At 39.2% G+C, this 23,903-nt stretch overlaps 2 protein-coding genes across 2 annotated transcripts; one reads left to right on the top strand and one right to left on the bottom strand.

The window, feature by feature from the left end:
• Positions 1 to 367: 367 nt before the first annotated feature.
• Positions 368 to 1,591, bottom strand: LOC136970799 (uncharacterized). Its single transcript, XM_067265252.1, has one exon. The coding sequence runs from the start codon at positions 1,589 to 1,591 to the stop codon at positions 368 to 370; it is 1,224 nt and encodes a 407-aa protein (XP_067121353.1).
• Positions 1,592 to 5,348: 3,757 nt separating this feature from the next.
• On the top strand, positions 5,349 to 6,896 carry LOC136970798 (zinc finger protein 862-like). The gene has a single exon (XM_067265251.1). The coding sequence runs from the start codon at positions 5,349 to 5,351 to the stop codon at positions 6,894 to 6,896; it is 1,548 nt and encodes a 515-aa protein (XP_067121352.1).
• Positions 6,897 to 23,903: the final 17,007 nt, after the last annotated feature.

Genomic DNA, 23,903 nt, shown 5'->3' with positions numbered 1-23,903 from the left:
TTTTTGTGGAAAGTTTGGTTGAACATATTTGTACCAATCAGCAAGAGGGCCCTTTAGGCAGGAACGCGTATGCTCCAGTAATAGGAGATTTTTATCTTTTAGTTGACTACGAAATATAGTAGTGTTGCGAAAATATTCTATAAATATTCTGTAAACGCGATTGTATCCACCAATACAGTGAGATCATGTCATAAGCCAGCCCAAGGGAAATACATAAGATAAAAACATAAAAACTTGTTTCTTGTTTTATGAATAGAGAGAATGATAATTAGAGACAGTCTCAAAAGTAAAGTTATGTACAGGAAACTTGCTCAATTAAAATAAAGTAGCATAGTCGTTAAGTAGGAATTGAACATAAAGTAGTGTACTAGTTGTGCATTGTTCTTTGCATGATGTAATTGACACGTTTGGTTAGTTTCTGAAACGCATCATATATTATCTTACTGTTCCAGATGTCAGAGAGTCGACATGGCCAATTAATTTCAGATTCTTCTATTAAAAGTTTTATTTCCAGCCTTTCTTGTTCAAAGATTATACAGTCGTAGAGGTAATGTTTTGGACCATCCTCAACAGAGCACGTAAGGCATTCATCGGATGTTTTATTGGTAAATTTTGCAAGATAGCAGGCAAACTTGCCATGACCAGTAAGCATCTGAGTTGTGTAATAATTTGGGGAAAACCAATCTAGTTTAAGAAAATGATGCAGATCTGGTATGTACTCATAGGTAATGTGATGACTATTATTATTCCAAATATCTTGCCATGCATATATTGTGTCTTTTTTTAGAAGTTGTTTTAGAGTCAGCTGCGAGAGATTATTATATTCAGTAGGAAGAGTGCTGTCTTCAGCAGCTTGTTTGGCCAGAGAGTCGGCAGTCTCGTTACCGAGAACATTTTGATGGGACCTTATCCAAGTAATAGTGTAAGTACAGGTGGATGCATATATCGCATTTCTAATATCCTCAGCAAGTGGGTGAAGGTTATTGCTGTGTATTGTGTAGTAGGCAGATAACGAATCCGTATAAATGTGTATGTTAATATTAGTATAAGAGCGATTTGCCCAGTTGATTGCTTTCTTGATTGCATATAGCTCAGCTTGAAATACGGAGCACTGATTTCCTAGGTGTATACACTGATGAAATACTTCATTTAAATTTTCATACGCGACAAAACTGCAGCCAATAAGATCATTGATTTTTGAGCCATCAGTATAAATCTCGACAGGAGTCTTTCTTGCAACATCAGGATTGCATTTTATTGGAATATTATAGTGCAGTTTATTCTGGAAAGGAGATGTCCATTCAACCTCATTATGTGTTATTAGTTGAAATCTTGTTTGTATTGTAGCACCCCACTTGAGTTGATTTAGTTTTTGTCGTTCTGTGATAATTAAATCAGTTGGAGGTTTCCTGGCGATCACCTGCAGGCTGAGGTTGCTCGTCGTTCGAAAGGCCTTGGTAATTAGTAGTAATGCACGCCTTTGTGAGGAAATCAGTTTTCTTTTAATGTGCACCTTATAAGTTGCCCAGCCCCATGTACCGCACCCGTATGTTATGATAGGTACATAAATAGCATCATATATGATAGACATAGCATCTGAGGAGAGCCCCCATTTTTTTTTTGCTACTTGTGCAAACATCTGCATAATTAGACCTGTGTGGTTAGTGAGGTATTCAATGTGGAATTTTGTTATTGCTGTTTCATCTTCAGGACACAACACGAATGAACAGAAGTTTAAAATCGGTTCAGTTCATCGTCGCTTGCAATGAACCACCGGAGCTGACCAGTGAGAGCTTCCAACAGCGGTCCTCCATGGACCACCCCGCCCCATGATGGTACCGCAGCCTGGTGCGTGATGTTGGCATCGACGGTGCCGGGGCTTCACTCCAATTCGGGAAGGACTCAAACCCGGGGTGGAACACGGGCTCCCGCCGAGGGGCAGAAACAAGAACACGAAAGAAGGGCAACACCAGAGCTTCCATGTCAATAGTCTCAAAGATCAAGGCTGTAAGGAGCGGTAATCTCGCATCTCTAATTGCAATCCCAACCAGTGAACTTTTTATATTGCTGTATCATCTTAAAATAGATTGGGCATTCCTTATTCAAAGTGTTATGACTATGTTCTTTATTTCCAGCTCTAAGGCAGTTTGAACATCTAGGAGTATCCTTTTTGTTGGGGCAATCTTTATAAAGGTGTTCCGCACCACAATGACTACAGACCTGTTCTTTCATTGGGCAGCTTTTAGCCATATGGCCAAATCCTAGACATTTAAAACAATGCCTGATAGGTATATACTGATAGACAGTGCATGTTTTTAATCCCACGTATAGAAACACTTTGTTTTTGATCTCTGTCCAGATTTCCAGCGAGACCTCAACCACCCAGTAGAGGAAGTCATCATCTCTCTGTCGGAGGGAAAATTTGATATTAAACTTTCCATTAAATGCGGACCTTGGATAGTCAAAATGATTTTGTCTGTAAACATACTCTCTCAATTCATCAATGGTAATTGACTTCAAGACGGATATGATCTTGACGTGTGGAAGCCTTTTATTCGCATTCCTTGCCCTCAACCCTGGGATCTTGTCTGCGCTCTCTTTAATAAATAGTGCAGCCCTTTCTTCAGGTACGTCAACAGCTACTCCTCCATTATTGATTTTTCTTAAACGTCTGATGGGTGGGAAGCCAGTGGGAAGCCTTCAAGTCAATATTCTCCATTAATAATTTCCTTGTTTCCTCAGAATTACAGTTCTCCTTGTCTTCATATACCAACACTGTGTGCACGGGGACGGGGGCAACCCTCTCAGGCTGCATACGCTCAGGGCGCAGCAGTTTTTGTTTAAGTTTCTCGCTATAGGTGGGTTTGCTGCTCTCCTTGGTTTTCTCTACACTTGAAAGAACTGTGTTCTTTAAGTCCTGTATAGATTGCTTAACCTCGTGCGTCTCTTTTTGGTTCTTGTCAATTTGTTCATTGATCACCTGTATAATATCCTCTTTTGTTGCCAAAAGGGAAAGCTTATTATCTAGCGACGTGGGCAGACTATTTTTCTTAATGAAATCCTCTGCATGCTCTACTATTTTGTTGAAACTCTCCATAATAAATTTTTGATGCTCTTTAGTTCCCAGTCACCTGTTTGGATTTGCCCTTATGTGCTTTTTAATCTCTTGCAGGATCTTATCAGTAATATCGTGGAATTCTCCCAAGAGGCCATCTGCACTTTCAACAGATTCCTCGGAATCCGAAAGGATCGATGAGGATTCCTCTTCGGCCATACCAGAAATTAACAAAATAATTAGAATTACACAGAATAATATAGCAAAGCTATGTAATCAGTGTTGCCGTTCCTAGTACTTTTCTGGTACATTTTGCGTTTTCGAGAGCATTGAAAGTACACTTAGATTTTTAGTACATTTTGAGTACATTATAATATTTTAGTACCATTTATGGTACAAAATAATATTTCATGCCTTAATTAACGAAAGAATCCGAAAAAATGAGTTCAATAAAGTCTCACTAGTGTTACTACTTGTTAATTTGAATTATTCAATCACAACATACACATGGCTTATGTCGGTGACATCAACAACATAGATAGTGTCACGTGATCCAAACAATTCAAATCTGTCAAACAAAAATAATGGACAGGTAAGGAAATCAACGATTTTAAACTTTTGTCGTCAATAATATCAAAATAGCCGTTAAGTCAGAGTCGAATTATTATAGAAAATAGTTTTGAAATTGTACGAGTATAAATAATATAAATACTTTTATATTATTTTCTACCATTATAATTTAATTCTTAAATTATGAACTTCAGTTTTAGTAATTTTGGTAGAAGAAATAACGGTTAAATTTCAGGTACGTATATTGTTATGGCTGCCCTTCCGGAATCTCGATATTATTTGCGATTAGAAATGCAAATTTTTAATTTTTTCGGGCCCGAGGACCCACGTTCTAACCTAACCTAACCTATTCTAATAAATTACTAATAATTTGTTAATTTATTAGAATAGGTTAGGTTAGGTTTGAACGTAGGTCCCCACTGTGCGGCCATGACAGTATACATATCTGAAATTTAACCGAATTAACTTTTGTTAATTTGAATCTGTCCACGCATATTTAGTTTATAATTTTTTTATCCATCACTATTGTATTTTTAAAAAATTAGCTTTAATGCTTGTGTTAAAAAAACCATACAACATATTTTCATTAAAAAATTTTATGAAATATTTTATTTTATATTTAAATATTAGCCTTTTCAAGTCACACCTTGATTATATTTGTATTTCAATAACAGAGCATTTGATTTCGATCTCACGAAGATTTAAAGAATTTCGATCATTAAAAAACTGTTAAAAAAGCACTCATATTAATGCTTTTTAAATTTTTTTTAAAAATATTTGTGAGCAAATATATCGATTTGCTTTTTATTTATGTTTTCACGTACATTAAATAATTTCCGACTAAACATTATTACAATATAGTGCAATGTTTTGTCTAATTTCTAATTTAGATACATCAAGCGCAACCAAAAAATAGGCTACATTGGTGCAGCACAGAAGAACTTACATCCAATTACCGTTAAGCCTACTCAAATTCCCGTTAATCCTGCAGTGCTTTCTTCGAACAATGTTTCTGCAACTGCTGTTTCCGCCATTTCCACAAATATGAGAGGATATAACTTCAGCTTCTAAAAGTACTAGTTCTCCAGTTAAGAAACGCAGGCACATTGAGAAATCAACATTATCTAAATCGTTAACTCAGGAAATGACTAATTTGTATTCTTCTGAATCGGAAGTTGAAGAAGCTGAATTAGACTCATCTTGTATTGAATCTGGTAGTGAAAACGAAGCAGGATCAAATGGTGGTGTTGTGAAAAAGGATGATAAATCTGAGAAGAAAGGAAAAAATTATCCTCAAAATTTTTGTGACAAGTGGCTACAAATGGGAGAATTTAAGACTTGGCTAAGACGATCTACAGTATACCCAAATAAAGCATTTTGTGCAGTATGCCAAAAAACCATATCTGGAAATGTTTGTCACCTTCGACGACATGCCACCAATACAAAACACAAACAAGCAATGAAGAGCCTTGAAACAGTAAAATCAGGAGGCCTACTAGAAGCTTTTCAAAGAAAATCAAACCAACAAGAAAAATTAGAAGCTGAGCTGAAATTAGCTATGTTTTGTGTAGAGCATAATCTTCCAATAAAGATTATGGATCACCTTCCTAAACTTATCCAGTCCGTATGCCATGATTCAAATATTGCCAAAGACCTAAAAGTAGCCTGAACGAAAACAACAGAACTCATTAAAGAAAAATTATCTGCGAAAAGCTGCGAAGAAATGACTTCAGTGTTACAAAATGTGAAATTTTCCTTAATTATTGATGAAACGACTGATATCTCCTCCACCAAATGCTTGGCAGTGATTGCTAGGTATTTTGATAACTCTTTTGGAAAAGCAAGGGATCGCTTTATGGGACTGTTGCAAGTTCAGCAAGAAACTGCTGAAGCTATCTATCATTCAATGATGGAACTTTTGATAAATTTAAATATTCCTGCACAAAATATGATTGGATTTGGTGCGGATAATGCCTCTGTGATGATGGGTGAATCTGGTGGTGTGAAAGCGTTAATTAAAAAGGACAATCCGAATATTTTTGTTCTTGGATGTGTATGCCATTCTTTTAGCTTATGTGTGTCGCAGGCTTGCAACAAACTTCCACGGACAATTGAAGACTTGGTTAGAAATATATATGCTTACTTTGCTCATAGCTCCAAGAGGATCAATGAACTTAGTGAATTTCAAAAATTTGTAGATGGCCAACCACATCGATTGTTATGTTTATCTCAGACAAGATGGCTATCCTGGCAGGCAGTAGTCAATAGAACCTTAGAACAATGGAATGCACTCACTCTTTATTTTACAGCAGCTGCTGTGGAAGACAACATACATACAGCACAGTTGTTACTGAAAGATTTACAGAATCCCTTTAATAAGTTGTATTTACATTTTTTATCTTACATTTTGGAACTCATCAACAAAATGAACCTTAATTTTCAAAGCGAGAGGCCACGTATTACATCACTTCTGCCAAACATATCTTCTCTGTTTAAAACAATTTTGCACAACTATCTGAAAAAAGATTATGTGGATTCAATACCGCTGCACAAGATAGACACTCAAAATTCACGACATTTTCAACAAATAGAAACAATATATCTTGGTGCAATGTGCGAAGTTCAGATTGCAAAGAATAAATTCCCTGAAAAAGACATGAAGCTATTTCTCTCAAGCATTCAGTCTTTCTATATTGTTTTAAGTGCAGAAATTAAAAAGAAATTTCCTTTTGATGATTTGATCTTGCAGGAAATAACAAAGTTGGAGCCAAAAATTGCTTTGTCTGGAAATGTTAGGTCAGTTGTAAACCTGGTAACACATTTTCCTAATATTGTGCCTAAACATGAGTATGAAGAGCTGAACACAGAATGGCAACTGCTGCCTGAAATTCGTGATAAGTTAACCAGTTGTGCAGTTGAAAACCTAGAAACTTTCTGGTATGAAGTAAATAAAATTAAAGATGACAATGGCGACGTGATGTTTCCAATACTTGGAAAGCTTTCAACAAGTTTGTTGAGTCTTCCCCACTCTAGTGCTTGTGTGGAAAGAGTCTTCTCACAACTTAATTTAATTAAGACAAAGATTCGCAATAGACTTCAGGTTGACACTTGTAATGCTTTTCTGCTATCAAAAGAGTTATTAAAAACCCAAAACCGAAAATGTTACGATTGGATCCTAGAACTTAAAGAAACTCACCCAATAGCTATCCACGATACCGAAACAGAAGAGAATGAAGATGTAGACGACATAATACATCTGTTCAACTTGTAAGATAAGATTAGCAAAATCAATTCTACAAGTATAAAAAATTGCAAATTTTATTAAAGAAAGTTTTGTCTTACTATTCTTTTATTTAATTTAATGAAGTGCCTATGTGGCAGATTGAAAGTATACATATATATATTTTTTCATGAATACTTTGTTTACGTGCCTATATATAACCTATATATAGGTTATATATAGGCACGTAAAGTATTTATGAATATGAATTTGAAATAAGCACAAAAACTTAGTATGATGGTATATTAATATCAAAAGCAACCAACCATAGAAATATTACATTTTGAAGGAAAATAGTACATTTTTTGAAGGAGATTCAGTACATTTTGAAATTTCAAAACGACAACACTGTATGTAATTAGCAACAGAAACCGACCGACGCCAGAACGGCGGTTACCAGGGAAACGGCCGTTGAAGAAGTTCGTTGTAACTACCTAAGAGGTCAATGACCCCTCAATGTGGTCAAGAAACTAAAAACTAAAACCACTATATTTCAGCGTAGAAACCAGATATTGTGACCAAAATCACACAGAAGAAAGAACAAACGGCCCTCTACGCGACAATATAATTAGTTTTACTCTAGGTTGACTAGGAGGCCCGATGCGGGCCGTAGAACCCCGCGGCAGATAAGCCTAAATCTCGAAAACGGGTGGGCCAAATGTCACGAAATTTTGGTAGTTTACTCACAGCCTTGATGGGTGTCCCGCGCCGTCCTAAAATCCACCTTCCGATGACCTCAAATTCCGTGAGAGCAATCCAAAAACACAAAAACTTCTGTTGGTCTTAACTTCCGAAATTTTTGTTGGACCCGGGCAAATTTGGAGTCAAATCGCTTGTCGTATCCAAAGGAAGACGATTCAGCACAAAAGAATTCAATAAATCGCAAAAATCCACTCGAAAACACGAAAAAACTAGGAGCACAATTTTCCCACAGCTTCCAAGTTGCTGGAACAGTCCACTCTAGTAGATAGGGACATTCATTTATTTCATTTGTTGGAACTCTGTCTTTTGGTTGACCTTATACCGGGTCCCCCGTAAACTGTTTTTATTTGCTGGCTCTCTACTCCGCCGTTAGCTCCGTAGAGAGTTTTTCGAACCATTAGTAATACATTTCGATAATAACAGATGTCGAGTACCTCGCGACAATTATTCCTCCGTATTACTGGAGTGGGTTGGGTACTGTAGATAATAGTTTTCCTAGCACTAACACGCAAGAAACTGAATTACAGATTCTTCAGTTTATTGTACATCTTGATCATCCTTTGAAAAATGTTATACATGCTTTCAATGGTTAGAATTGACGATGGTGAAGTCAGCCATCTTAAACCCTCCTGATGGAATGTGGTCCTTAGGTCTTGTCTTATCCTTTCCATGCTGACACAGTCATATAAGACGTGTAACGGGTTTTCCTCTATCCCGCAAAATGGGCAATCCGCTGTGGTCGTGTGTCCAAGCCTGTACAGATAATTGTTGAAGTTGCCGTGGCCACTTAAAAATGTCGAAGTGTGGTGATCTAATTTGAAGTGGGCGTTACTGACTTGTTGATTAACGTCCGGGAAGAACAAACAAAGGGTCCTGCCCTTCTCAGAATCCTGCCAGCGTTTTTGCCAGACAGCAAAGTAAGAATTTTTAATCCTATTTTTCAAACTCCGTTTGGGGATGTTCCGGTATATGATCCTGGTAGCTTGATCACATGCTTCCTTTGCCAAAGCATCCGCCCTCTCGTTCCCTTGGTGACCCATATGGGCCTTAACCCAGCTGAAGGAGTATATATTACCGCTGGTAAACCTTAATAACCTCCAAATAGAGGACACCAAGTAGTCCTTATTACTAGTATCAAGCAGGGCCTGGATTGCTGACCTGCTATCTGTGCAAATAATTATCTTCGAGTTCCTGTGGGAGTTGTTAGCCCACTGTAATGCTTTAACTATCGCTAGGAGTTCTGCCTGATAAATGCTGCAGTCAGTATGCATCCTCCAAGACTGGTGGTGGTTGTCTTTTTGGTTATTGTAATAGACGAAGGCCGCCCCTACTCCTGACGGGCCCTTCGAACCGTCTGTATATATATGCTTCCTCTCGGTGACAGGACTATATTGCACCTCGTTTATTGATGGGATTTCGTGAAGTTGCAGTCGCTGATCAGTGCGTAGTGTGGTTTCAACCTTTGTATCATTTATCGCCAAATAGTGTGGAGGAGCTTCTGTCGTCCTTAGGAGATACTTGTCGTGCTTCAGTTGAATATGAAGGTCTATTGGTAGCACCCCAGCCAGGACATGAAGAGCATCATTTGAGATTGTTCTATACGCCTTAGTGACACGGAGTAAAACGTTCTGTTGGATGGAGAGCAATTTCCGTTTAATATGGACCTGTGTAACTTTATGACTCCGGGCTGCTGCTCCGTAGGCTATCATTGGGACAATTGCGCCTTGGTAAGACGTTTTTAGCGCCTCCCCTGTAAGCCCCCAGTCCTTCCTCGCCACACTGGACATCCAATTAAATAAGTTGCTGATTTTACTTCGTAAATTTTTTATATGTGGAATCCAACTCAGACTACTATCCAGGGTAACACCCAAATAAACCATGGTGTTCGAAATTTGGATTTGCTTGTTGTCGAGGTGTATTTCGGGGTGCCTTTTCCCCATTTCATACTTAGAAAGGATTATACTCGTTGTTTTAGCTGGGTTGAACTTGAGATTGTTATACTGTCCACATTGCTCAACTTTCTTTAGAATTTCGTTCGCTGAATGCTCGAGCTTAATTCTGCTGGCTTCTGAGATGATTATTACTATGTTGTCTGCGTAAGCTGTGACGTGAACCCTTTGTAAGAAGGGCTTTTGCAGGAGATCATCTAGAATTATACTCCAAAACAGGGGCCCAGAACAGGAACCCTGTGGGCAGCCAATTGTAACTTATACTCTTTGCTGTTACATTACCATAGGTCAGTGTTGCATTTCTATTAGTAAAATAATCACACACAATACGATATAAGTTATTCGGACAGTGGCTATACTCTAAATGCGACAGCAAAAGTGGCCACCATGCGCTATCGAACGATGCCTCTATGTACAGGCTGATTGCCGCAGTCCAATTATTCAGTAATCTTCCCTCCTGCAGTCTTTTAGTAACTCTGTAGATAGCACTCTCCGCGCTCATGTCCTTCTGAAAGCCGTACTGGTTCTGGTGCAATGGCCTATTCCTTATTATCCATTTTGAGATACGTTTCGTTATTAGCCTATCCAGAAGTTTACCCAATATCGGGATTAAACAAATCGGCCTATAACTCTTTGTATAGTTTAAAGGTTTGCCTTTGTAAATAGGAACTACGGTGTCTTGTTTCCAGCTTTCCGGGAATATACCAAATCTCAGGCAGCAGTTACATAAGTCTTTCAGTAATTTTGGCATTCTTCTGTGTAAATTCCTTATGATTTCAATCGTTAACCCATCGTGACCAGGTGCTTTACCATTTTGAAACTTCAATATTGCCCAGTCAATTTCTCTCGTTGTAAAGTCTGGGTCGTTCGCCCCTGAGATGAATAAGTTAGTTCGTTGCGTAACTTTGTTTGCCAAGGATTGTCCTTGTTGGGATTATCATCCTTAAAAAACTCCTTTAGTAACATCTCCAGGCTATCTTCAATATTGGAGCTCCATTCTCCTGCTTCATTACACAGCTCGATTAGTTGGAATTTCCTCTTTAACTTTGTCGTACCCATTTGTACAGAACACTCCATGGGTCCTTAGAGCAACGTGTGCAAAACCTTTCCCAACTATTCAGTTTGGCTTTCCTTATATGCCTTTTGTACTCCCGCTGTTCTGCTATATAATCTGACTTATAATGTATCCTGTTGGTTGGGACCCTACATTTTTGGAACCTTCGTCGCTTGGCGTTGAGTTTATTCTTATGTGTTTGTAAGTCCTTATTCCACCATCAGACAATTTTTTATTTCTCCTTATATTTTGGAATGTTTTCGTTAATCACTTTGGTCAAATGTTTGATGAAACTAGTAGTCACCTGAGTAGCATCGTGTAAACTTTCGATGGAGTTAAACTCATAATTTCCTTGTGCTAAGTGCTGCACAATCCTATTCCAATTTGCACAATGTAGGTTATACTTCTGGATGTTGTTTGACGGGATGTGCGCATCCGTCACGCTATAAGTAATATATCGATGGTCTGATAAAGTGACCTTTTTTCGCACTTCCCAGTCCTTAATGTAATGGAGCGCATGATGATTACATAGTGTTAAGTCCACATTTGAAGTACCATTCGAACTCTCAAACGTCGGTAGGTTACCTGGCTCATTCAAAATATAGATGTCTTTTTCATTTATAAACATTTCTAGGATTTCACCTCTATCATCCGTCTCATCCTCAAACCAGGCGTAAGTGTGGGCGTTAAAGTCACCTCCGATTAGCACACAGTGTGTGTCATTGCATTTATCAGTGATCTCCTCAATTTTACTTAGCGCTTCCTCTATGTCCGCATCCATAGGTACATATATGCTGCCGAGAATCCACTTATTATCACCTGCGTTTATCTCTATAAAAGTCTGATATTCGTTACAATACTTCGTTAAAAGAAGACAACTGTCACTAGGGTTGATGAGTCCTATCATGGTCCAGGGGTCCCTACCCTCACAATGGAACAACTTTTGGGTACGTAATGGTTATCCATAGGGTAAGCCACCTTTGTCGTAAGGCTCTTGAATAAGAAGCCCTTCCACGGCACGTGCAGGACCTGCGACCAGCTGAAAAACTGCTGCAATACCACGGCCCAGGTTAACCTGTAAAATGTTTGTTGAAAGCAGTAAGTCTCCGATTATTACTGGTATTCCTCGTAAGATTGCCGCTATCCATTGTATGTCTTCGCCTGTATACTTCTCACTATCTTCATCCTTTCACCACAGGTACTGTGATTCGCTCTGTGCATAGTGTTAACTACTTTGTTCCTTATGCAGTTTATGCATTGTGGTACTGTTCCTTTATTTTTGCACTCCGTAAATTTATGATCTCCGCCACAGTGACTACAAAATGACTGTTCGCTAGTACACTCCTTGGCGAAATGTCCGTAGCGACAACATCTGAAACACTGGATGACATTGAAGTATTCTTCGATTCCACATCTCATCCAACCCAGGTTAATCCTTTTCTGCTTTAGCAATAACTTCTTTAGTTTGGGTGCCACCTCGCATACCCAGTGGTTGGTATCCGGCCTTCGTCCCCATTTAAACTTAACAGTAATATCATTTTGTTGGAATATCACTTCAGTTATAGTTTATTTATCCAATCCAGAAGGTACGTTATACACGATTACTTTTGGCAAAACTTTCTTAGGCTCCCTCGTTGTAAGATTACGTAGTTTTCTTATCTCCTCTATCACTTTTCCTTCAGTTCCTTGTCTTTCTACTTCTATCAAGATGCTTTTGTTCCTAATTTTTTTAACTTTAGTAATGACCATCTTTAGGTTCCGTGGGTTGATATGTTCCTGTATCTGTCGTTTTATACTCTCTGCATTTTCATTTTGGTCATTGCTCTCCACAATTATCGCTGCTCCGCTGGGCTTCCAAAACTAGACGTTTCTTAAACTTTATCAGCGTAGGTAACTGCTGTAGGACGTTGTTTATTAACTGCTATCAGGTTATCAAGTTTTGATGATATATCCTCCAATACCGTACTTTCCGTCCTGTATGTCCTTTTATAAACGTCCATCATTCTATCGAAAAGGTCCATTATACTCTTCGAATGAGTCTTAGTCCCAAGTTTAGAGTTTGCGTTGTCTTCCATATATCTTTCCAGGTCTATGCGAATGGCAAAAAGCTCCGTCAGGCCCTCGGTGGGCCCTATATAGGGGCACGTAAAATCCTCTTTACCCCTACTCATGGCATAGGCCAGAGAAACTGGGGCAGAGGAGGAAGGGAAAGATTGGCACCAGTAAGCGCCTTAGTAAAAAGATTACTGCCAAGTAAAAGATTACTGCTATTAGCACCCCCTGAAGGAGGGGAAACAGGGCCGCCACGTGTAGGCTAGCAGTAGGAGACTTAGAAAGCAGTGAACTCAACAAAGTAAAATTTAGTGTCTAGAGACAAGAAACACTAAAAGTGTGATATCTTCGAATAGTTACTCGAGAAAAACTCACAAAATGTCGCTCACAAGATTGCTTAGGGTCTCGGCCCCAGTAGATAGGGACATTTTTTTTTATTTGATAATCATCATTTCTTCTTTCGGGGATCAGAATCATCCTTGTCCCGCAAAGCATCACAAGGAAGACGTTTCATTTATTGAGCATAATACATTACATAACAACAGAGTTTAACTTTAACACATACAGTAATAGAAATTAAATACTATATACAACAAAATTGTCTAGCTTGACAACATTACCGGTTGCTTGACCGGTACATAGGCAATGAAGAACTTATTCACCGCCTTTACATCAGTATCCTTCTGGCGAAGGTAGAAAGCTCTTTAGAAATTTCTTGATTTCTTATTAATGTATAGAGCTCTAAGGTCCTAGTGCATGTTTTAAGTTGGTGAAGTAAAGAGATCTCTATTCTTACCCTCTCGTATTTGTAACAATCTAGGAGTAAGTGGTTAATATCTTGGGTTTCTTCGCCGCAGTCGCAGCAATCGCTCCTTCGTTTTCCTATCTTCTTTAAGTAGGCATATGTATTTCCGTGTCCAGTTAATATTTGACAGGTAATGTGGTTTATTTGGAGCCAGCTTAGGTCTTTTAGCCGCTTTTCTATACTTGGCAATAGCCAGTAAGTGTGCCTACCCTTCTTTGAGTAGGTCCACCGATCTTGCCATTCTGTAATAGTCTCTTTGCGGGCCAGTCTCTTGATGCCCGAGATCGGTATCTTATTATGAGTCACCACCATGTTTTGCACTGCCTCTTTTGCTAGGGAGGTCTGCGCGTTCATTTTCACTGATGCCACAATGGGCCTTTAATCAATCAAAGCAATAACCACATCAAGGCAAGATGGATAGTCTTTTGATGTTATATGCAGTCATATTAGTGTTTGTAAATTGTTGAAGTGTGCATAGTGCCGATCTGCTATCTGTGTTCACAATGATGAGGCTGGCAGTTTGGGTTGCCGTCACCCACTCAATAGCTTTCATTATTGCGTATAGTTTGGCCTGGTAGACCGAGCACAGGTCATCAAGCCTGTATTGTTCTGTTTGAACTTCCACGCCTTCTTTGATTGCTGTAAATGCAGCTCCAACACCCCCATCCACCTTCGAGCCGTCTGTGAACAGCTCAATCTCCCCTTGTTCCTTCTCCTCTGCTATCTCTATGGCCTTTCGTTTGTAAGGCATGGGGAGCATTTCTGCAGTTGGGCTTAGGTCTATATCTTTTCCTGAGTAATCTCTTCCAGCGATGTTGATATCGAGGCCTCTTCTACAGCGGTATAGAGCCGCTTTCTCTCTGAGAATTAGGTCTATTGGCGGAGTTTCCGCTATTACTTGCAGTGTGTCCGTGGACACCGTATGGTATGCTTTTGTTAGCCTTAATAACGCACACCTTTGAGCCGATTTTAGTTTTCGTCTAATAACTTCTTTTTCGGCCGCCTTATACCAGGCGGCTGCCGCATATGTCAGCTTTTTGGGATGAACGCCCCTTTATAGATTATTTCGATTGCTTCACTATTTAGTCCCCAGTTGGACTTGGCCACTCTGGCGAGGGCGTTAAACATGTTGACGCAGTTGTATTTCACTGCTTCAGTGTGTGGTAGCCACGTTAGCTGATTATCGAGTGTGACCCCAAGATATTGGAGCCGTTTTTCTATTTGAATGGTCTCATCACCCAATTTTATCATTGGAGGCCTCTTGTACAGGTCAGGAGTGCGGCCTCTCGAGAATACAATGGCTCTTGTCTTTTTGGCATTAAAGTAGAGTTTGATATCTTCGCCTATTCTCTTGACTTTACCAAGCACATGATTTCCTATCTGCTCGAGTTCTCTGCGGGAGTCCGCTCCAAAGATTAAGATTGTATCGTCAGCGTAGGCCAGTTCAAGAATCCCTGGCCTTTTATCAATCCTTAGGAACTGGTTGTAGACCAAGTTCTAGAACAGTGGTCCGGAGTTGGAGCCCTGCGGGCATCCTCTATTCAGTTCTCTCGTGATTTTCGTGTTATTTGAGCCGTAGGTTATTTTCCTGTCATGAAGGTAATCCTTGACGATATAGTAGATGTTCATTGGACTTTGAGCCTCTCTGAGAGTATGTAGGATGAGGGGCCACCATGCATGGTCAAAAGCCCCTCTGATGTCGAGGCTAATTCCGCAACAGTACTTGTGCTTATTTAATAACTGATCAATTTCATTCACAGCTTTGCATATGACATCAACGGTCGACTTGTTAGGAAGGAAGCCATACTGTTTTGTACTTAGAAAATTCTTCTTATTGGTATGAGCCATGATCCTTTGACTTATTAAGAAGTCCAGGACTTTTCCGAGAACCGGTAACAGACTTATCGATCTGTAGCTTTTTGCCAATGTTCTATCGAGGTCATTCCCTTTAGGGATTATGACAAGTTTAGCTTCTTTCCAGATGGACGGAAAAAGATGATAGTTAAGACATTGATTGTACATTTGTATCATGTACTCTGGGTTTACCTCCCAGACTTTGTGAATTATTTCTGCGACTATGCCGTCTAGGCCCGGTGCTTTCCCTGGCTTAAGCCTGTGGATGGCGTCTTCTACTTCTTCTCTTGTGAACTCTGGGTCTACGTCGCTTTCGTACCGTTCCTCTCCTTTATCTCTTATTATCCTTTGTGTATACGTGTCAGTGTTCCAATCATCCTTAAAAAAGAATGTATCCATGAGCTTGTAAACTGTGTCTGTGACACTCTCAGTGTATGTACCGCCGTCTTGGATGGATGTTAGAAAGGCCGGGGTCTTAAGTTTCCCCGCACAGGCCTTGTAAATAAAGCCCCATGGCTTGCCTGAGCTTTCAGTGCAAAACTTTCTCCAGGATTGTAGTTTGTGTTATTTGATGGTGTCTTTATACGTTTTGCTATGATCCAAATACTCTCTTTTCTTAGCCCTGCGTTCGTTTTCATTGCGGGCTCTCTGGTATCTCCTTCGTAACCTGTTATTCTTTCTCCTCATTTCTGTTAATTCGTTTGACCACCAAGCCACTGCTTTCTGTCTTTTCTGCTTCTTAGGAATGGTTTCTTTGCAGGCCTTTATGAGTGTTTCATTAAAGGTGGTTATTACGCCTTCCACTTCTATTCTGTCTTTACAGTTCTTTAGATTTGTCGTATTCATTGCCGCTGCTATCTTACTTTTAAAGCTCGACCAGTCTGCTTTGTTTATTGCATAGTGAGCACGTAGTTCTGCATCTTGTGACCAGTCATCTCCACCCACTTCGAAAAATATGTAGCTGTGGTCACTTAGACTACATGCCAGACTACACGAAGAGACATGCCAGGACTTGGTTTTATTCAGTGCTTTCCCGTTACAAATGGTCAGATCAATCCAGCTCTGGCCAATGGGCGCATCAAAAGTTGGAAGAGAGTCTGGCTGGTTTAAAAGAAAGAGGCTGTTGGCATTGGTAAACTCTATGATTTGATCCGCACGACCATCGTTGTCTGGGTCTCCCCACAACTTGGAGTGCGCATTAAGGTCTCCGCATAGGATTATATGCTTGTTAGAGAAACGTTTGTATCAGTTTTTGCAATTTATGCAGTATCGGATTTAATTCCATAGTTATGGTACAATATGCACTGACAAAGAGAAAATTAGTGCTCTTATTTCTGACTTCTAGGCAAGTTATGTACTTGTCGCTCTCTTCAATGTGAAAAATTACCGGGATATTAGGGTTGCTGATGATGGCAGCCGTAGACAGGCAATGGTCCTTATTATAAATAACTTTATACGAGGTGCGTAAACACGCTGGTTCTTCTCTCCGGCAGTACGGCTCTTGAATTATCGCCATATCCACCTTTTCTAACGTCTTGCATAAGGTCGACGTACCACTAATCGATCTTTGAACATTGATTTGTACTACTTTGAACGGGCGGTCTTGTTGTTGACTTATGGTATTACTCTCCATAGTCTGTCTTTGCTATGATCATTTTGCGTACCTTTTGGACTAGTGGGCATCGTTTCGAGCAGGCATTGTGATTTGTTTCCCTTAGCTTTTCTCGTTTGCAGTTTACGCAGTCTGCTTTCTCTTTATTCGGGCATTCTTTAAACTTGTGATTATGGCCGCACTGGCTGCATGTGGGCCCTTTCTCTTTACAATCACGGGCTATATGTCCTATTCTACAGCAGTCAAAGCATTGAGTGACAGAGATGTAGTCCTCTGCACCGCACCTGGACCAACCCAGGTTTACTTTTTTCGTCTTCAGGATTAGTCTTCTTATGATTGGGTTCACTTCGATAACCCAATTTGTAGAGTTCTTGTTTTTATTTCCGAACTGGAATTTTATATTCACTTGGCCATTAAATTCTTCTTGTGTGACATTGCTGTTAATGATGTCGTTCTGTTCATAAAGGCATTCTTTGATCTCTTCTTTTGTTATGTCTGTTCCCACGCCATATAACACAACTTTCGGTTTTCGTTTGAACGGTTATTTGGTCTTTAGTCCTGTCTTCTCCTCAATTACTTGTCTTAACTTCGTCTTCTTGTCGGGTGTGCCAACTTCTGTAGCCACCCCTCCTCTTTTTTTCAACTTCCTAACGGCTTGTATGCCTATTTCCATCTGTTTTGGGCTGATATGTTTCTTTAGTATCGATTTAGTTAGTTCGGCATCTTCGTTTTCCTTTTCCGGTTCTACGAAAATAATTTCTTTCTTTGGCTTAGCAGCCTTTTGGGTGGTAACCTGGGCATAACTTGGTCCCGCACTACTCCTAGTTTCTAATACCTTGTCAATCTTGACTCTTAGGTCCTCTACTGCTGCTTGCAGTGGATCCACCGTTGTTTTGCTCAGCAAGTCTATAATTCTATCGATTTGAGCGCAGACAAATGCGACGTGTTCTCCCGTCCCAAGTCTGCAGGTGCTATTTTCCATCATGTATACTTTAACTTCGTCGCAAATCCTCTCCGCGACTTTGACTTTTCCTTCCTCTCTTGAAATTTCCATTTCTCCTTGAGACAACACCTCGTCGTCCAACTCAGAGATGTGTGGCCTCTTGGCCATAGTCCTGATAAGGACTTTGATGTCAAACGTTTGCTAAAAGACGCAGAAGTTGCTCAGTTTCGTCACCCACTAGGGGTTACTCACGGGTGGAACCACGAGGAGGTGCAACTCTGCTTCCCCGTGGATATGAAACTAAAGCGTCACAAAAGAGCTCGCTAGACTAAAACGCAGGCAAATACACGCCGAAAACTGTCTAATCGCTCACGAAAAACGCTATCACATCAATGGGGCATCTGCCCAGTAGATAGGGACACTTCACTTTTACTTTGTAAAGACTTTATTCAACACAAGCCTCAGCACCGCTAAGCATCGCTGAGGTGATAGTACAGGTAATACATTTGTTATCAGTTTTGTATAACGTACAGCATATTACAGTAAGTATAAGAATGATGCAAGAAACATTAGCTAAATTACAACTGTAAAACTGAAATAAACACTAATAAAAGCTAGCACAACATAGTAAATACTTAACAATGTGATGCCATGAAAATATATACATTGTGCAGAATAGTGAAGATAGAGGCTTATAATGCTGCAATGCAACATTCCGACACCAGTCATTGTACCGATGTTCTTTTGAAATAATTTTTGACTAGGTCCTTAAAGGCTTGCATAAGGCTTTTATTTTGTATAAGAGTGTGTATGTCTCTTGGCCACTCAACATCAGTTGGTAACAGAGATATAATAGTATTCCTACTGTCTTCAAGCATTGGACAATGAAGTATGTAGTGTTTGGCACCATCTTGTATATCACATACATCACAATTATCGTTGCTTGCATTTGTGAATCTTTTTAAGTAGTTATTAAATTTTCCGTGCCCAGTATAAAACTGAGTCATGTAGTGGTCTATGTAATGCTTGACATTAGTAGACACCCTTGGAAACAGTTCCTTTGTTATATTTGTGCTTTGCATATCCCAAATATTTTGCCAATCCTTTATTACTATTTGTTTGATTTTATTGACTATATAACTTTTTGGTATTGCAGTGTACTGTTGCTCAACATTATTTGATATAGCTGTTCGAGCCAATTCGTCCGCCCTCTCGTTTCCAGTTAGGCCTGCATGCCCCCTGACCCAAACCACTGCAAACCTGTTCCTTTTCCTAATCATTTCATGTAAGATATCATGAACTAATGGATGGTTCCAGTAAAGGTTTTTAATCGCTTGTAAAGAAGAACAGGAGTCCGTAAAGATGTTGACCTTGCTTTCATCATTGTTGTTATTACTCCATTTAACTGCGCTTAAGATGGCCCTAAGTTCAGCCTGGAACACGGAGCAAGTATTTCCAAGTTTCTCTGTGTAGTTATATACTTCCTTCCCTTCTTGGTAAACCACCATGGCACATCCCACTCCCTCGTCTGTCTTGGAACCATCGGTATATATGTTAGTTGATTGGTCCATCCAAGGGTGGTCACTTATACTGGGCCAATTCCAAGGTGCAACTGTTGTGATATTCTTTTGTGTTCTTTCAATGTCTGCATAATGTTCGCCATTTATTCTTATCTCTTTGCCTTTCCTCAACTTATGCCTTTTTATAATGCTTTCTAGGGGTGCATATACTTTTCGTTTTGTATGAATCGATCTGTAAAAGCAGATCAGTCCTTGTCACGTGATACAGATAGTTTCTGTCATGGCGGAAAGTATACAAGTAGGATCGAAGATGGCGGCAAACATTTGTTAGTTATTAATAGTCTCTCCTCGTTAGTTAACATATACTGAGTTATAAAAATATTATACGTATAATATCTTTGTAACTCTGTATATCTTAACTAACAAGGATCAATTAATTAAATTAAAATTATTCATTTTATCTCTCGATATTAAAACTGTAGTTAGTACTAAACGACATACGTTGTTATGAATTATCCTTTATTTGACAAAATTGTTTGTGCTCATTCATACGAATTTTAATTCGTATTACTCTATGAATAAAATTGTTTTCCACAAAATAACATTTAAATAAAAATTTTACAAACTTAAAGAAAATAAAACTTGCAGAAAAGATAAAAGTGCACGCCATACATTCTTGAAGTTCAACTTCTCAAAATTGTCTCTAAAGTACTTATTTTTTCATCTCAGTTTATCGGATATTTTAATAATGATGTTTTTACTTGCCATTTAATAGTTTTAAATAAGTTTCTTTGTCAACAATTAAACGTGTTTCTTCGTTATTTACTGTAAGCTTAACTTTAACCATGGAAGCCGCCATCTTTAATCTTTTTTATCCGATCCAAACGATCCTATTCTCCGCTCGGATTAGTTTGATCGCGATCCAGTTGATCCTAGATGGCGTTTGTATACGCAAATAGAGATTGATCAGATCGCAGTAGTTCCTTTGTATACACGATTTGAACGATCGAAGTGATCTTGGATCAGTTAGATTCCAAAAGTATATGCACCCTAGTTGTAAGCAAATGGGTGGCTTACCGGCAATGACTTGCAAGGCAGTAGTTGGGAAGACACACTTGGACAGGAAATTACTGGCAGCTCAGAGAAGGACCTTGTTAAGGATATGCAAAGCTTACTCAACCGCCCAAGTCCATCCTCCCAAACCGGGGCAGCATAGCCAACAATAGGCAAGAAAACGGAATCATAAATGATGCTGGTAATCTCAGAACTAAGTCCCCACCTATTCTTGGCCACTTTAGAGAGCTCATTGAAGATTAAATTCGTCCTGTCGCAAATATAAGTAGCATGAGGGATCCAACTGAGATTATGATGAATTATAATCCCCAAATACTTGATTGTTTTTTCAATTTTTACAGTTCTGTTTCCCATTTTAATTGTAGGAGTTCTTTTATATAGATAAGGTGCTCCGGGTTTTGTAAATATTATACCTCTTGTCTTGTTTGGATTAAATTGGAGTCTGTTGTCTTTTCCCCAAACTGTTATTTTATGTAGGATTGAATTGGCCCTTTGCTCGATTTCATTTCTGGAGTATGCTGCCACTAAGATCATGGCATCATCAGCGAATGCAGTGACCCAATCATTTCCGAAATCATTATCAATGAATCCATCAAATAATAAAATTCCAAAGCACAGGGCCCAGGACTGAACCCTGCGGGCACCCCCTATCAATTTTCCTGGTGTATGCCTCTTTACCAACGAACAGTGTTGCTGTTCTGTCTTGTAGATAGTTTCTTATTATATTGTATAGGTAGTCAAGACATTTGTATTGTTTCAGTCTGTGCATTATCAGTGGCCACCATGCCAAATTCAAGGCTCCTGAGATATCTAGGCTTAGTCCCAAAACATATGGATGCATGGTTAAAAGTTCTTTAATTTTATTAGTGACCGAGAGGATTGCATCAGTTGTATCAGTTCCGATCCGAAAACCGTATTGTTTTTTATTAAAAAGATTGTGTTTATGAAGATGCAAATTTAGTCTATTTAGGATCAACCTCTCCATAACCTTCCCCATTATTGGCAACAATGAGATGTTTCTGTAATCATTGGGTGACTTATTAGTATTATTCTTATTTTTTGGGATAAGTACCACTCTTGCTTTTTTCCATGCCTTAGGAAAAAATTGATATTTGAGACAGCAATTGTAAATTGTTTGCAGAATATTAGGGCGGTACCTCCAAATTTGTATAATTATGTCTGCCGATATACCATCGAGGCCTGGGGCTTTCCTTGCCGCCAGTCTTTTGATTGCTGCATCAATCTTAGTAATGGTAAAAGGTGGAGGACTAGTACCTGGTATGTATTCTTCTATGTTTGCCCTTATTCTCCTCTGTGTCATATTGTCCTGTAAGGGGTCATCCCCAGGGCAAAGTGTTTCCATTAATAATTCAATCGTTTCTAGTTTGTTTTTTGCTTTTCCATCCTTTCCTATGAGTTCTTCAAGGCAATGTGGGTTCTTAAGTTTATTGGCACAATGCTTATATATGAATCCCCACTGATCAGTGGTGGCAGAAGAGCAGAAATCCCTCCATGAGTTGATTTTAGCTTCTTTTATTGCCTTTTTGTATTTTGTTTGGTATTCCAGATATGTCCTTCTTAACCTATCTCTTTCAGCTCCTCTGCTTTTCTGGTATTTTTTTCTGTTGTGTGTATTAATTGTCCTCATGTTCACTAGTTCGTCACTCCACAAAGGATTTCCTTTTTTCCTTGGTTTACCTGTTTCAAAACTTTCATCACATATTTCATTAATTTGTTTAATCTGTCTATCAACAGTTATCAATGCAGTATTCCTATCGCAAGGCTTTTTCCTTAAATCCAATTTATTATCCAGCATTGAAATGAGGTAATCCCAATTGGCTCTTCTGGTATTATAAATTTTTGTACCATTACAAGCATTGGTAATAGTATTGGGGCCGGTATGAGTATTATGCCACATGTAACGTCAATCTCCAAGTGTCTAAAGGTATTTGGTATGTTAAAGCAGAGTATTAGGTATGAGTGGGGCTCCAGTTTCACGACTCAATGTATTTCATAATGTTAGTGCCTTTACTGGCACTAACATTATGATCGTTGGAGACATGAATGCCCATTCCCCAGCGTGGGGTGGTGATTGCCTCGACACCAGAGGGAGACTTCTAGAAGAATTCTTTGCCTCCAATAGTATGTACATCGTTAACAATTCACTCTCGCAACCAACTTTCACCTCAAGCAAAGGTGAGAGCCGGATCGATGTAACCACCTGTAATGAGGAACTTCTTCCGCACATCAGCAACTGGCGAATTTTAGATGAAGACAGTATCAGCAAGCATGCTTACATAGCATATGAAATAGTGAAGGCAGGTTACAACAATTCAGTGATCCACAATAACAGCAATAGGTATAATGTCTCTAAGGCAAACTGGGATGAAATGCAACTTTTTCTACAAGACACCTAAATGAAAGCTACTCCCAGGATTCTTCAGAAGTCAGATCACAAATTAAACATGATATTAATACAATCAATATAGCTTGCAAAATATACATCCCAATAAAGAAATATAAAAACAGAAGCGTCCCATGGTGGACTGCAAGACTGACCAATCTCAGAAAAGAATGTCTTAAACTTAGGAAAAGATACAAACGAAGTTTGAATGATGACATAAGATCAATACATAAAGAAGCATACCTGCAATGCCAGCGCACCTATAAATGTTACATAAAAGAGGAGAAGACAAATAGCTGGAGGGAGTTTTGCTCCAAACTCTCAACCAATCCATGGGGATATATCACGCGAATATGCACAAATAAGCTGCGCAATACTCAAATCTTGACCACGACAAGCAGTAATACTGAACCAAAGACACTCTTGGAAACCATGCAGGATAAGCTGGATACTTTTTGTATCAAGGATAATCAAATTGAGGACTCAGACTAGCAAAGGCAGCTAAGGACGGACATGTTCAAATTGGAGAATACAGACAACATAGCACCCTTCTCTATGGAAGAAATAGGTCGTACCATTGCTAACATGGACAGGGGCAAGGCCCCTGGTTTTGATGAGATCACTGCAGACATCGTTGTTAACTTGTGGAACATTATTCCTTGCTACCTCCACAGGATGTATAATGCCTGCCTATTACATGCTATTTTCCCTACGGAATAGAAAATGCCCAAGATAGCCCCAGTGCCAAAACCTGGCTCGGCGAACGATGTAAGGCCCATTTCCCTATTACCGGTTATGGGAAAAGTCCTTGAAAAGCTAATAGTCAACAGGCTGACATGGTTAACTGAAAAAAACAACTCCATTAGTGACCACCAATTTGGTTTCAGAATGCAAAGATCAGCAGAAGATGCTATACAGCAGGTGGTAAATAACATAGAGCAGCTTCTAGTGGAGAATAAATACGTCCTTGAAGTCAGCCTTGACATTTCGAAGGCTTTCGATAGTGCCTGGTGGCCCCTCATAACATAT

Source organism: Centruroides vittatus, unplaced genomic scaffold, assembly GCF_030686945.1.
Source record: "Centruroides vittatus isolate TY-2023 unplaced genomic scaffold, ASM3068694v2 contig_2182, whole genome shotgun sequence".
NCBI lineage: Eukaryota > Metazoa > Arthropoda > Arachnida > Scorpiones > Buthidae > Centruroides > Centruroides vittatus.
Note: the sequence above shows the minus strand (reverse complement) of the source record. Positions and strands in the feature narration are given on the sequence as shown.

Coding starts and splice junctions, on each gene's coding strand:
- LOC136970799 (XM_067265252.1), bottom strand. CDS start 1,591: ATGTCTATCATATATGATGCTATTTATGTACCTATCATAACATACGGG.
- LOC136970798 (XM_067265251.1), top strand. CDS start 5,349: ATGACTTCAGTGTTACAAAATGTGAAATTTTCCTTAATTATTGATGAA.